General features: G+C 47.8%; 1 protein-coding gene across 1 annotated transcript in view; it reads left to right on the top strand.

The window, feature by feature from the left end:
• The first annotated feature begins 2,229 nt into the window (after positions 1-2,229).
• COL20A1 (collagen type XX alpha 1 chain) overlaps positions 2,230-15,678 on the top strand; it is a 49,001-nt gene continuing 35,552 nt past the window's right edge. The window contains exons 1-12 of the mRNA XM_009815385.2: positions 2,230-2,302; positions 4,800-4,910; positions 6,647-6,790; positions 7,036-7,194; positions 8,070-8,270; positions 9,518-9,673; positions 10,417-10,536; positions 10,710-10,874; positions 12,441-12,605; positions 13,949-14,121; positions 14,786-14,915; positions 15,449-15,594. Of these exons, the coding sequence (XP_009813687.2) occupies positions 2,230-2,302; positions 4,800-4,910; positions 6,647-6,790; positions 7,036-7,194; positions 8,070-8,270; positions 9,518-9,673; positions 10,417-10,536; positions 10,710-10,874; positions 12,441-12,605; positions 13,949-14,121; positions 14,786-14,915; positions 15,449-15,594 (1,743 nt within the window). The remainder of the gene's footprint in view (positions 2,303-4,799; positions 4,911-6,646; positions 6,791-7,035; positions 7,195-8,069; positions 8,271-9,517; positions 9,674-10,416; positions 10,537-10,709; positions 10,875-12,440; positions 12,606-13,948; positions 14,122-14,785; positions 14,916-15,448; positions 15,595-15,678) is intronic.

Raw genomic sequence — 15,678 nt, 5'->3', positions numbered from 1 at the left:
GACCGCGGAGACCCAGTGGGTGCTTGGGGTCCAGCAGGTAACCTGGCAGGGTTTGCAGGGTGGGGAGGAGATACCTCTGCCAGCCGTGCGTCTTCCACTGTTTCAAACAGGCAGATTTGTTACTCCTGCTTTACGCATGGGAAAATGAAAGTTGGAGAAGAGGCAAAATAGCGATGGGTTTGCCTCGGAGGTAGGAAGAAGAGGTGAAGTCCCCACTCCTTGCTTTAGTCGCAGTGAAGCTCCACACCCTGGGGACTTACTGCATCCAACCTGGGTTAATACCGAACTCATCCTTACTGGCACATCAGGGTGGAAGCTCCTGGCTGAATCGGACCCTGCAGTGAGCCCGGTTCAGCGCAGGCTGGAGAAGCCCATGTCTTTATTTCACTGGACTTCGGATCCCGTAAAACCCTGGTTAACATGAGAAGATCATACACGACCCAGTGCTTTTCCCAGAGTTTGGCATCCCGTTTGCCAGCAGTGCCATGGGGAAGTTGCAAGGAAATCAAGAGCGGTTTGGTGGCATTGCAAAATGGCACGAAGGAACTTTTGATTCAGGGACTTTTTCAAAAATGCAGGCTTCTTCCTGTTGTTTGGCACAGGTACCTCTGCAGCCAGGGCAGGCTTTGCTTTTCTTGAGGTGACAGCAAGATTTCTGAAACCCATCTGTAAAATGTTTGCTGTTTTTTATAAGCAACAACTTAATTTTATTAACTGGAAACAAAAAAAGCAAGTGTTTCCCATGGCTAAGGGCTTCAATTACACTGCAGTTGTTCCCTATAACCTGATCTTCAATAAAAAAAAATAAAATAAAAAAAAATATCACAGACTGAGTAGGGTGGTTAACATTTCCTGTTATAACTTGCATATTTTTCCGTTTGTTCTTACCGCAATTTAGAACTGATTTAAACTCCAGGAGATCATGGCTGGGTCATTCACGTGCATATTTATTTTTCCTTGAAATTGCTAAAAAGCTGACGTATTTGAAGGGTAATAAGCATTTGCCAGGAGCCTCAATACCTGTCCATCAAAATGAATAGAAGTGAAATGTCACTGCAGACGGCAGCGGAGGAAACTTGTGTATGGCTGGTCCTGCCAAAAGCAATAAAGCTGAAACATGCAGCACAAAAATGACAGATGCCAATGATGCGTTGCAAAAGGCCAACAGCATATGTTTTAAACCCGGTATACTGAGGCTGAGAGGAGGGGGAGGCACTGTTTCCATCAGGGTGGTTTTATGCTGACCTAACATTTCTGACCCAAACTGCCTAAAACTGAAATCCAGGCCAGCGAAGATAACTGAGGGTGCTCAAGGTCCGTGGGCTGTAGGCTGGCTGTCCTTAGCCAGCCAGCTTTGCCAGTGCTGCAAAGGCTACTTCTAAGTCAAACTGATCCTCTGCCATGATTAAGTCTGTAACTGCATCTGGTTTTAGTCTGCTCAGGTGAACAAATTAAAACAAGATTATCCCAACAAGTCCTGCATGTAACTTCTCGGGAACTCCACCGTGAAATAAGAGATAAACCCCTTGTTTCTAAACTGTTGTCATATAAACTCAGCTAGGTCTGTGGTATCCCTCCTGCTGCATAATTGCTTTATCGCAGCAACTGCAGGGTCATTAAATCTGTGGTGCGAGGAGCTTGTCCGCCAAAAAGTGGCCCTCTAAATGCTTTTCCCCTTATGATCAGTGCATGCGTTGCCAGGGCATGAGAAAGATGTGTTTGCATACCTATATTGATTTTTGTTGTGATAATTGGAAATAATTACTCTGTATTATTTAAAACAGAATTTGTTCTGGAATCTATGACTGTCCAGTGATTTGGCCAAGGATGTTGCTTATTTCCGTGATCAGAGCAGAATCCAGCACGTATTGTACCGCTGTTGAGATGATCCTACCTGAAGGGCAGTGCCCACCTCCAGGACCAAGCGGGCTGAGAGGAGTACTGGGTCCATTCCCCATCAGGTGTATAAACTCCATTGAGTACTGGTCCAAGGCATTGAACAGCTGTATTGGAGAGACCACGAATGTAAAATAATATATATGAATTGCAGGAAAATTCAGTATGTGCTTCTCCATCCACTCTTTCAGTGCTGTCAGTGCTGTATAGAGCTGTAGGTCTCAGCTTGTGGACCCTTAACGGAGGACTGCAAAGAACCTGGGTATTGTCATGGTGAAATGTAACTTGTAATTCTCCTTCCTGACATTTGCCTTCTCGTAGGTCCTGGTCACCATGCTGATTAGCACTTGTCTCTTTTTTGCCTGCCTGCCTATGGCGAGCCATGTCTGGGGACGAGCGGGCCAAGGTAAGGAGCCCTCCTGCCCCTGCTCTGGGCAATTCCCCGTGGTTTGGCTGTCACCTGGGTTAACCTGCCCAGCCCAAGCCCTTCCCGTTGGCAGTGGCACAGCGTGCGAGGGACATTCCCAATCGCATGCAGGATTTCAGGGGACTGCTGTGCTCTGGTGTCTGTCGGTGAAGCTCCAGACAGCCCATTCCCACTCACAAAGAGCACCAGGAGATCAGGGGGCCCAACTGGGGAGAGCATCTCAATCCCTCCCCACCCTGCAAAGCCTGTCCTCATGACTGGCAGCAGTTCAGGATGCCACTCCCTCACACCAGGGATGCGTTTCAGCCTGTATAAGCAATGAAGGGTGCTTATGTGAGCTGATAATGGAGCTTGAGAAATAGGAAGAAAAAGCGGTGTTGGTTCTGTTAGTGACTGTATCTGTCCTGGGCTCTGGAACTATTGCTTTGGACGTATATGGTGATACATGGTGCAACATCTGGATAAGAAAGCACATGAGGTGCATTCCTCCTGTAACATATTGTGCTCCCATAGTACCATAAATGACCAGATAAAAATACCTATAGCACCTTGCTATAGCCTTTCTGATGTTGAAGAACCACCTTTATGTTATGTTTGAACCTTCTGTGGAAGTGGTCAGCACAAAGGTTTCTAGAGAGGTGATGGCACTTCAGAGTTTGGACAGATGTGTCTCCGTGCTGTGTATCTTCCAGACCAGCCTCTGCAGTTAAGTCTGGGCTTAACTCCGTATCAACCCGAGAACAAGGTTACAGCATCAAATAGCGCACATCCAACACAGGGCAGGGAAACAGTGGAGCTTTCATGGCACTGGGGTTCATTTGCATCCAGCACATAATGGCGCTTTAGAGGATGCTGTCCTTTCTGATCTGTCTGGGGACATTCCTGCCTTTTTAGCTTCTGGGCTCCTAGAGTGATGGCCGAGGAGCTGGACCACACTTGGCCAAAAGAAGACAGCTCCATGGTTAATCTAACTATGAATTCCCCTCATTGTTCCACGAACTTTTACCATTTCTCTTAGGCACGATTCTGGGATTTGATTTTGCCCCTCACCCTTCTTCCCCATGTTTTCTTTCTTCCCCTTCAGATTTCCCTGGGGTCAGATGTGAATCTGAGCTTTGTTTCCCCAAAATAGTTATCTGCTTGTTGGGCAGCCCGCAGGAAGTCTCTGCAAGGAAAGGTTAAGGCACAGATGTTGGGCTGACAAGCAAGTCCTCACTGCCAGCTCTCACTGCTTTCCTGGGCTGTGACTTCATGGCAAAGATGTCAGGAGATGACTGGACATCGTGCAAGACCAGATTAGGGACTTGAGGAGTCCTGTGCAACACAGTTTGCCAGCACCGAGCCGGACACCCAGGTCACCCTACGCTTTTTTTATGAGTAATGGTAAAGGGAAAGAGATTGGTAACAACTGCAAATGAGAGGGGCATCTGAGTGCGGATGCTTATAGTATGCAGGCAAAGGGTGTGCTCACTCATTGCAAATCAGGGCAGCCTGCTGGAAAGGCAGCTGTAGGTACAGTGTCAGGAAGGAGGGGAGATAAATCTGCTGAGTTGTCACCCTATAGCCAGTCAAGTGAAAAAGTTTCATACGGTGACATTTGTACGACAGTACAGCTATGTTTTACAAACGCATCACTGATTCAAAGAGCGACACATGAGTTCAGCCATCTAGCTGAGTTTAAAGATACCTGTGAAGTCTGGAGATGATAAGGGAATGTGCTCGCTCTTCTTTTTACCTCCTTCTCTGATATTATTTTTTTCTTCAGGATTTGTCATTTAGCTTGCTGCTCCCTGCAGCAAACTGATACAAGCTGGTGCCCATGAGTTATGGTCCTGCCAGGAACCGTTATTTACACTTTATCAGGTTTTCTTTCTTTTTTTTTTTTCTTTCTTTTCTTTCTAAACCCAGCTGGTCCTTGGAGCTGCCTCTGAAATGATCTTTCTGCAGAAGTATGGGATCCATCACCTGGGGTATTTCTCTATTTCTCAGCATCACAAGCCTGTTGAAAAGCCTCACTGAGCCCTCTTATCTATTTCCTGCCCTCCCATTTCAGGTGTTTGCACTAAACACACTTGCTGAAACAAAACATCCTGCATGAAAGCTCCCGGGAGAGCCCTCCAAGATGTGAGGGGTGCAGAGAAAGCCCTCACCTCTATGGCAGGCTGTTTTCCCTGTTTGCAGCAGTACATACTGAGGTCTCATTCGGGCGCATGAGGAACTCCTCTTCGCGTAGGGCAGAGGCTACAGATGTGCAGTGACTCGCAGTAGGTCTCCTGGCAGAGGTGTAGGGGGACTGCAGGAGTTGCTGTGCAGCATCAGGGGATACTGAAAACTTGCACAGGATGGTGAAGGTTTCTTCTGCGCTGCAGCTGTTCCCCTGTCCATAGAGGAGTCGGCATATGTGGTGTTTTGTGGGTGCACAAACAGAGGGAGGAATTGCATCCATAACAGTATGGACACATCTCCTTCTCCCCAGGGTCAGGCCGGCTGAAACTCACTGTCCTTTCAGAAGACAGGCTCCAAATGAAATGGAAAGAGACTGAAGGGAACATCAACGGCTACAAAGTTCGGGTAAAGCCCATGGCAGGTATGTGCTAACACATTGGACATCAGACCCAGAGGAGATTGGTGTACACGTGAGGGACTGAGCTCCACCTCTTGACTGGTGGACAACAGGACTTAAGTAAGAGGGTTATTTAGACCTTACGGTGGTAGAGATAAGGCAGAGGGAATTATCTGCTGGTTGTTCTGGTTTCAAGTGTTGATTACCTAGATCAAAACTCTTCACTAGGCTGTACAAGCAATACCGAGAAGCCTTTCTGGCCACCGTGAGAGCAGTCCGTAGTGCCATGTCAGTGCAGGCACAGTCCCTCTCTCACTCATTCACAAGAGGGAGGTGGAATTCATCCCTCTTCATCCTAGGGAAAAGCCTTAGTCAGAAAGTGTTGCTTTTTGGGACTGTGTAAGAAAAAAGATGAGGAAAGGTTCATTGTTTGGTTCTTCTGTGGGAGCTCCCCGGTCTCCCCCCACCTGCAGGGACACGGGATGGGAAGTCCTTGACCCCATGTGAGTGTGGGGCTGAGCCCCCTGGCTCCCTGTCCTGGCTGAGCTCCAGCTCTCCCTGATTTCGGATGCTGAACCTGGTGCTGTTGGAAGGACATGACGTCCCTCAGCAGGGAGCAATGGTTGGAGGCAACTTTAGTCTTGGCTGGCATTTGGTTTTCAGTAGCTGCCGCTCTCCCAGCGAGCCAGAGAAGGGAGCTGCCAGGCAGGAGTGCCTGCGGCAGAGCTCTTGTGATCATCCACCCACTTTTAGCTCAGCCCCCACCTGTTTCCCAAGCTGGAGCAGGAGTTTCTCATTCCTTCCCTGCTCTGCTCCTCCCTGGGCCTCAGCTTGGTGGAGAGCGATGAGCATCCCGGGAATGCAGGGAATCCCCGCCGGAGCTCCCGGCGCATGCCTGAGGCTTTCCCTCTGCGTAGGCTGGGGAGCTCCGTCTCCACAGGGATGGTGGGGTCAGAAACGCTGACCATAATCTCCATAATTTAAAGCTTGCAGACCTTTCTTAATCAGAGGATTTTAGGGAGCTAGTTTGCCTCTCTCCCTTGCTTTTGCGTAGCACAGAGACGATGGTGCAGCATTGGCTGCTGCTTTGCAGAGCTGCCTTGCTCCATCTGCTCAATGCTGTACAAGCGCAGAAGCGCTCCAGTTTCTGGCTGGTTGAGGCATCGCAGCCCCAGGACAGGTCCCACAGCCACAGGACATGTCTGGAGGGGTCTGGAGGCAGTGCTGGCCCCAGAAATGAGCTGTCTCCCCACAGAGAGCAGCTGCCCTTGGGAGAGATGGGGCTTTCAGAGACAGCACAGTGAGAGTGGCTGGGATAAGTAAGAAGAGTCCCAAGTGCCGGTCATGACCTCCAAAAACACCAAGCCACTTCCTCACTTTGTCACGTATGACCTCAAGCACATCAACTGGTTGGATGCTTTCATGAGCAGTATTTACTAATAATTGCCCAGTCTTTGTTCTCTGAAGACTGGCTTTTCACTCAGCAGCAACCTGAGAAGTTGGTGAGAGTTACACTAATGCTGAATGGGAACTGGTTTTGCATTTTGGGCATGTGTCAGGGACTTAAAAAAAACCCCAAACATTCGCAAATTTGGATTGGGATAAAGGGTAAAAATCAGAGAGCCACAAAACTAAAAAAGAAACAGGAGTTGACTGGGGTCCCTAGGCAGACATTCCCTGCATTTCAGCAGTGCTTTTGCTACTGTCAGCTTAAATTTAAGCTCTAACAGTCTCTGAACTGTGGTTTCATCCCACCTCAGGGGACTTGGAGCAAGAAGTCATGCTGAAAACCAAGACTCCCAAAGCCACAGTGGCGGGGCTGAGCCCTACCAAGGAATACACGCTGCAGGTCTACGTGCTCAACGGCTCCCAGGAAGCCCTCTTTGCCAAGAGGAAATTTGTGAGTAAGTAGAGCACACTAAATTTTACCATTCAGAGAGCTCCTGAGGCTCTTGGAGACATGGCTCCTGAGAGCTCATCCTCCAGAGTATGACCTGTAGACTGTGCCGCAATCACAGAGCCTGTTACTATTTTGGTTGGAAGGTTAGAAAGGGGGATGGTGAAGACCCAGGAGATGAAGGATGGACTGTGACTCACAGACCTGTCTAGACTGACTCTCTCTCTCTCCCTGTTTTTGGTCTTCCTACAGTAGAGGAGCTAAAAAACGCATCCCAGACTAGAAATAACCGAAGAAACTCAGGAGCTGCATCAGGAAAGAATCTCACCTCTTTGGGGAGCTCAGCAGCTGAGCACAGCGGGGTGGCAGAGGCCACCCCACCACCCCTGAACACTGTCTTGACACAGCCAGGTGGGTGCACAGCTGTCCCTAAAACCACTCCCACCCTTCCCCTGCAACCCCTACTTCATCAGGGACACTCATTCAGTGAGACATGCTAGCCCAGTCTCATCTCTTGCATGCATCTCTGAACTACAAGAACACAGTAAGCAACCTAAAAATATTTGCCCCTCATGCCAGCCAAACTGTCCAGCCTGACAAAGCATATCCATGGGTTCCTGGGGCTGAGAGGTTTTCAAATTAAGCAGATACAGTCAAATCCTTCAACTGAGAGTGGATCCTTTGAGAACAAGCTGCTCCCAAAGCATTGGGGCTAATGATGCTTGATTTCCTAGGCTGCAGATGTTCTACAAGGTGTGAGCTCTCCCCTGCGGCTGAGGACTGCATATAACTGCATAGATTCTCATGTGTCTAACAACAAGGTTTGCATGGGTTCAGAAAAGCATTTATACGTGTTGATGGAAGAAAGACCCATCAGGGGCATTATACAAAAAGACTGGCACTAACCCAGGATGTTTCTGAGTCACAGATTGCTGAGGTCTGGAGAGTACACTGGGTATCAGGTGCCATGGTATGTTTTCCCTGGTTTATATTTTGTAAACATTCGTTGGTGTTCATCATCAAAGATAATGGGAAGGACAAACTTTTGATGTGAGCCATTACTGAGGTTATTATTATTAACTCATAAGCCCACTTGCAGCGCTCTCAGAGAGGCATGAATGAAGACGGTCTCCTCTAACTACCTATTTGCAGAAGGTTGTAGGACTTTTATGCTCTCTGAGTGCCTACACCTCTGTCAAATGTGGCTGAAATCAGCTGACGACTGCAGCAGCTTGCATGGGGATAACACAGCTAGGGACAATCGTTTTTTTCTGTTTGGAGCACAGCAAAGGACAGAGCTGAAAAGAAAAGGCAGAAGGGGACTCAGCCAAAGGGCTCAGGAGAAACCCCAAGAAACCAGCCCGCTGCGGAGGCTGGCGTGACAGAAGCAACGCCAACAACCACAAGATCATCCCAGCGCACTCCTGCAAACTCAGAGCGAGAGTCTCTAGGAAAAGAAAAACCCACAAAGGATTCACTGAGGCGAGGTGAGAGGGGTTTCAAACATGTCTTGCTCCTTCTTCCCCACTCTTTTCCCTAAAGCTTGCTGAATACAAGCCTTCCATCCCACTCTCTGTCACCAAGATTTTTGAGAGTACAAATGCTGCTGATAGTGCTTTTAATTGCTAGGTCATGCTTTGGGGAACTGTCAGGAATCACTGGAGAAGTTTGGAGTTCTGCAGAACGTGACAGATTTTAAGGCAAACTGGAGCTAGGCCAAAAATTCCTTCCAGATGGTTTAATTTATTGATTTGCCACTATGCTGTCTATTCATGTTGCCAACTCCCCCTGCTTCTGACAGATCCATGTAAGAGTTTGTGTTCTTCAGCAGACTTCCTAGCCATGGACCTTCCCAAGCCTTCAGAAGGGGAGGAGTGCATCAGTGATGTTCGTTCCCCAACCTGCCTCACCTCCTGGACTTGTTCGTCGTGTTTCGCAGATAACTGATCCATGATGATCCTTCAGATTCATCAGTTGAGACTATGGCAGGGCAGATGGCTCACAGCACTGCTGGAGTGTCGGGACTGGGATGGGCCAGAGCATCCTCATTTGGTCCCTTGAGACCAGTAGGAATCCATGGCTGTGAAAAGAGATAGGAGAGTAACCTCTTTGCAGCCCACTGAATCTTGGTGGGATCCTCTATTTCTCTCCACCAAAGATGGAAAACCCCCCATCCGAAACATATTTGGGGAAGATGCATTCGATCAGCAACATGCCTTATCTTATCCTCTGTTAAGCTGCAGGCCTGGGGTGGGGAGAAAGGCAGGGCTTGAGTATCTGTGATGCCAGCAGGTTTTTACAGAGAGATTGGATTTAATATAAAGCCACAAAATAATTATAGCCCGCAGGGGATCTCGTGATGGAATGGAATTAAGCAATCACCTGCAATTCTTGGAGACTTGGGCTAGATGAAAGAGAAGCACAGGGCTGGGGCTGAGATGTAATGGAGCTGACAGCTTGCAGAGAGCAGTGCTTGGGTTAGGCACACACTTCCTGACAGCTTTAACCCATTCTTTGCAGAAATGCAGCTGCGCAGCACTCAATTTCTTGGTACTGAGATGGGTTATCCTTAGCCACGTGGGTTTCCCAAGATGCTGGGGTGTGTCAGGCTGGCAGATGGTCCAATCCACCACCCAGACAAGGCCTTACATTGCATATTTGCTTTTTATCTTAAAACTGAAGCAGCTTTTCCTCCTTTAGAATTGCTTCTATTTCAAACCTTATTCCCCCCCAGGCTCCCAGTTTCAGTGTGACACATCTGCAATAACTGATATCGTCCTGCTTGTGGATGGATCTTGGAGCATCGGACGCAACAATTTCAAGCTCATTAAGGAGTTTCTGAGCAATTTGATTTCCCCGTTCAGTATTGCCCAAGACAAGATAAGAGTAGGTAGGATGCTTTCCTGTTTCCTGACCTTGGGAAGTCGGTGTTCGAAGGGGCCCTGGTCTCAATTCCTGTGCTTATGTGCTCCTCTGAGGAGCTTTTATTCCTTTAGGATGGGGTCCTGCTTGCTGCTCTTGACAGCTTTTCCCATCAGGCAGCAAGCTCTGGCCTCTAGTGGCTGTAAGCAATAGCTGCACACTGAACAGAAGCGATGTCTTCTGGGCAGCACCAGGTCGGGCATTGATGCTGACACCTTTCGGATTTGCTACCTACCTCTGACGCGGTGCTCAGCCTCCCCGGCACTGCACAGACAGATGGGGTGGCAATACTGCATTGGAGCTGCTTTGCGTTCAGTGAAGAACAGTGCTGCTGCCAGTTCTGAGCGTTGCTAACCCCAGCGCACGGCACTGGCCAGGTTGCGCATGAATTAGGACAGCGTGAATCCTTCCCCCTCCTTGCAGCCACCTAGTTTGACCCCGATTAACACTGAGACCTTATCAAAAACTTCAGAGCACCACTGCAGGGGGAAGTACCGCTGTACTCAGTGGGGTCTGAGGCATCACCTTGCTGCCTGCATGGCAAGAACCACGCAGAGAAGCGGAGCTAGAAACCAAATCTGCTCACCCCCACTCCCTTTCATTATTTTGTGGCATCCTTCCGTGGCAAGTCTGACACCGCCTCCCCAAAACAAATCTCCTCTTGCAGCTTATCTTGGCTTGCATGATGCCAATAGCTCTTGCCTTCCCCAGGGCTGTCCCAGTACAGCAGCGATCCCCGCACAGAGTGGGATCTGAGCGCTTACTCTACGAGGGACCAGGTGCTGGAGGCCGTGAGGAATTTGCGGTACAAGGGTGGCAACACCTTTACAGGTAACTCCAGCTCTCAGGTCTCTGCTAAATGAACTGTGTGGCTGCAGTGGGGGAAGCTGTTCCTATGGGATGACCGCCATGGGGACCAAAGCCACTGCGGGCAGAGAAAAGAGTAAAGGCAGGGGGGCTGCCTGCAAGGCTGTAGCACATCATCTGTCTCTGCTCCTCCCCAGGTCTGGCACTGACACATGTTCTGGAGCAGAATTTGAAACCAGATGCTGGTGCCCGGCCGGAGGCTGAGAAGTTGGTAATCCTCCTGACTGATGGGAAATCACAGGATGACGCCAACCTGGCTGCTCAGACGTTGAAAAACCTGGGCATAGAGATATTTGCCATTGGTAAGATCACAGCCATCGATAAGCTGTAGGGCAAAGCCAACCTATTTTTGACCTTCTTCAAATTGAAGGTTATGTTCCCTCAACTTTGATAAGAGCATCTTGATGTGTTAAAACTAAGGCAAGGGGTAAGACCTCATTACATTGTGGCAAAGACGAAAATGAACTCATTTATTCAGCACAGGCAGTGTCTTCAAAGGGGATTTTGTTTGTTTAGAAAAAAATCTTTCACACAAGGTATTTCACACCTCCCATCCAGAAAGACCTTTGAGAGCCTCGGAGACCTGTGCCATGAGAACAATATTCTCAGCTGTGGAATTAGGCAAGAGAACATTGTATTGGGGAGGGCAGGAGACCTCCTTTATAATTGCTGCCTCTCACAACTTTCCATTTCTCTGAATAATAACATTATCTGCTCTTTGCTACCTGGCAGCAATAATGAGATGTAAAAAGGCCTTGAGCAGCTCTGTCCTTGATGACTAAACAAGTCTGCGAGACTAATATATGGGCAATAAAGTTGCATAGAAAACTCACCTAAAATTGCAATCTCCAAAAGTGCTAATTCATGCTGGGAAGACACAACCAAGGATTTATTGCATAGGGTTATGTAGCTAAGTGGCTGGCACTGTGATTTCTTTCATTGCCTGAGTGGAGCTGCTGAGCCTCAGTTGTATGTTGTGCAGCACAACAGACTAACATCTGTGTACCTGAAATCACCTGGAGATCTGTTCCTGGCTGGGGTCTTCGCCTTTTCTCACTGGTTAGAGGAAGATCATATTGTTGCTCCTTGGACATCAGGACCTGAGTACTAATCTCAATAGTGATTTGGTTCTCACTGCAAGAGCAAGGGGGAAGGAGGCTAGCAAAGCTGTTAAAGTAATGGTCTTGGACTTGTGAAATCAGGTGGCATCCCTGTCTGGCAGTGGTACTGCTTGGGCAATGCTAGGGTGACCTTGAGCCTGGCACTGGGAAGCAAAATAAGTTGTATGCTGTGGGACTTGGTCTGCAGAGGGTTAATGAGGATGTGGAGCAGAAGGATAGGGATGGAGGAAGCTCTGTGATGGTGAAGTTCTGCTAAATAAATGGTCTGCTTTTTGCTCATCCCTAACACTCTTGAAAGGCAATGTGATGTTCTGAGGGACAACAGACTCCTGTGGGGAGTGCTGGTACCTCATAAATATGAAATTGTTGTTTATTCATTCACTCATTCCCCCATTTATGCCAACTGCCTCTTAGGGTGAAAAAATCTGCCTTCCTGGTAGCAAAGCCTGCAAGTGATGAGGAGGCAGGAAAACAGAAGGATTCCCCAGGCTGTGTCCAGACCACAAAAGACCTTCTGAGCCCACAGAGTTGAAAGCCCTTCCCAGGCTGGACTGAGGCTGTTGCTGCAGGAAAGTCCCAGGCCATTCTCAGATGCCAGCACCCCACTGGAATGACTAGGAGGCTCTGCTTGGAGAGCAGGGTGATGGTCAACCCGACCTGCCCCTGAACAAACAACACAGAAGCAGGAGGCAGAAGCTGCTCCTCTCTGGGGAGTTTTCTCAGTCTTGTTCTCTGCTCTGGTTGCAGGGGTGAAGAACGCGGATGAGGCAGAGCTGAAGCAGGTGGCTTCAGAGCCACTGGAGCTCACCGTGTACAATGTCCTGGATTTCCCGCTGCTGAGCTCTCTGGTTGGTAGGCTGACCCAGGTCCTGTGCACCAGGATCAAAGAGAAGAGCAACAAGGAAAACACAGGTGAAGTGAAAGCTCCACAGTGAGGGCTGAGCTTCCTCCTGACCACCATCCACCTTCCTTGCCATCAGGATTGACCCTTTCTCATACCTTCCCCTCTGAGCTCCACCACCCTGTCAGCACCACCTAACTCTTTTCCAGTGCTGATCTCCTTGCTCAGCCCTCTTGCTGCCTGACAATGCTCCTTGCCATGCCAATGTGTTGGCCAGTTTCTCCTGTGATCATTGTCTTCTACAAGACCCTCTGGGTGCAGTTCTTCCACTTTCACTCCTCTGCAGACTCCCTGCTGCCTCTAACAAGTCACAGAGACGTTACCTGTAGATGTTTCCATTCTGATGCTCTTGGTTTAGTTATCTGCTTTTGGCCTGTGAGCCAATACAGGCAACAGCTGTTCCTACCAGCGATTTGGATAACTTTTGGTGGATATAATCACTTAATGACAATAACTACCATTGTAGGGAAGAGGGACGACTTCTCCCTCTTCCATTATCATATGGTATGATAAAGGCATTGTAACCATCTTCTTTTCTGAGTTTCTTCCAAGAGGAGGCAGAATAAATAAAAGAGCTAATTTAGGAATATATTAGGGAGAGTGTATGGAGGAAATGTGGAGGTAGGAAGAGGAGATGATAAAACATCTAAACACTTTTTTTTTCTCCAAGTTTTACTTTAAATGATGGATATCCAAGGCATTTTCAAGTTAAAACCAAACAGCCCATTTCTTTCCTTTGCTGGAGAGCAGCTTGTATGATGAACAAAATAGTGAAAAACCACTCCAGATGTTAGCTGGGATCCTCAGGAGAAATATCATGTACATATTTCCATCTCTCTCTGCTCTAAGATTGGCCTAAGGAGAATGGGAAAGTCTAACTTCCAAGCATACTTTTATTTTAATGGTCTGGAGATTCATATAAATAAATTGATTTATCCTTATTAATTTGTACTTGTTTGATATAATCAGATATTTTTTAAAGGTGCAGATTAGACTAAAGATGGGCTGCTCAAAAAAGAAACTGAAATAACTTCTGCTTGTTCATTTTGACAAACTTTCATGGTTGAGGGAAGCTGGGTTATCTTTTGAATACATGCAAAAATGCAGACTTGTGTTGAAAAAATATTCCCAGCATCCAGCAAAATACACAGCCTGTTCTCTATGGAGTATTTATGTTCTCTGTATGCCCAATTTTAAAATATTTATTTCAGAGCAGTTCAGAACAATTTCTCTACTCTATAGGGAAGGAGACTGTAACATGATTTGAAAAATGTCACTCATATTTATGAGCTGGAAAGTACATTTGGCATGAAAAGTCTGAATATAAGAAAGTAACTGTGTTTTTAATCCCTAGGCAGCACTGTGAAAGATATCCCTGTGAACACGGGTCCGCAGCTGAGCCCAACTGACCTTAAAATATCAGCTGTGACCTCTAAGAGCATGCACTTGACCTGGAGTCCTCCTCTGAGACCACCAAAGAAATATCGGATTGTGTATTATCCATCTAAGGGTGGTATCCCCAAAGAGGTGAGAGACCTTTCTCTGCACATGTGAGACTGCAGTATCTTCCAGATGGTGGCTGAGAATTTAAGTAGACTTGAGTAGACACAAAGATGAGGGTAGAGGTACAGTTCTTGTGGGACATCGGCTAATGCCAGAGATGAAATTAAACACACAATGAGTGTAAATGTGATCAGCTGATAGGATGGCAAGACAGAAGAGGAAATGGGGTAAATATCATCTTGCTAGAAATACTGCAAGCCATGCCAACGCTGATTTTTCTCTTATGCAGTGTTATCCCCTCCCTAAAGCATCTGTTTTGACTCAAAGAGGACACTCAGGTACACAGAGCTGTCCAAGGATACTCATCTGTGATGGATATGACTTAAAAAAGCAAATCCAAATTGTTGATGGATTTCCATTGATTTCAGTGAGAGCATGATTAGAGCCTTGTGCTTGGTGTTTGCACAGAACCTAGCCTTAGAGGACAGGAATTCTTATTGCCTCTTATCTCTCTATTTTGGGGAGATGCTAGCAGGCACAAAATTCAGAGGGCAACTGGACTTCATGTTTCTGGGCACAGATCTGCCACAAAGAAGCTACGCTTGCTAGGGAAGGCCAGTTCTGCCGTTCCTTTGCTAAAAAGTGGCTAGCACCTCCCTGTCCTGACAGCCCTCCTTTGCGCTTTCAGGTGGTTTTAGATGGAGCAGTCTCCTCTTTGCGGCTTTCCAATTTGACCTCGCACACGGAGTATCTGGTGTCGGTGTTTCCTATTTATGACACAGTTGTTGGGGATGGGCTGAGAGGCGTCACCTCCACATGTAGGTCGTGAGTAGAGAGATTTATGCTGATGCGTCATTACAATAGGTGAACAAAGCTCTTTCTTTGCGACCATCTCAGACTGGAGCCTGACATTGTATTTTTCCCCTTCCCTCAAGTTCAGTCTGTCTATCACTATCTCCATTCATGGAGATGTTCAGAACTTGACCAGACAAGACCCTGAGCAACCTGCTCTAACTTGGCCCTGCTTTGAGTGCCAGGTTGGACCAGAGACCTTCATGAGTCCCTTTCCACCTATGTCATTCTGCAAAGGAGACCACTATGTTGAGCTTGCCCTGACATGGCAGTAACACATACATGCCAGAAATATCTTGCAATCCCTTGCTGCTTTTTATCCTTGGGCTCCAAGTGAATTTAAACCTCCTCTGTAAAGCGTCTGCTCCACTGTGTTAAATGCAGGGTAGATGTCCACCAGCTTTGCAGTAGCTGTTGCAAAGCCAGGTCTCCTCTGGGGTTTGAGCTGTCGCAGACCTCATACACTGAAGATATCTTTCTGCCTTGTTTTTCCCCTCAGTGCCTTTGTCTTCTCCTCGCTCCCTGCGCGTCTCTGAGCTGAGCCACAACAGTATGAGGCTGAGCTGGAAGGCAGCCCAGGGAGCCACGCAGTACCTGGTGCTCTGCTCCGCAGCCCCCGACAGAGCAGAGGACTATACGATGGAGGTAGAGTTCATGAGAATAATGATAATACCATTTTTTTCCTGTCTGGGCTGAGTTTAGTTCTAGCTCTAACCTTTGTGAATTGGT

Source organism: Gavia stellata, chromosome 20, assembly GCF_030936135.1.
Source record: "Gavia stellata isolate bGavSte3 chromosome 20, bGavSte3.hap2, whole genome shotgun sequence".
NCBI classification, from domain to species: Eukaryota; Metazoa; Chordata; class Aves; order Gaviiformes; family Gaviidae; genus Gavia; species Gavia stellata.
Note: the sequence above shows the minus strand (reverse complement) of the source record. Positions and strands in the feature narration are given on the sequence as shown.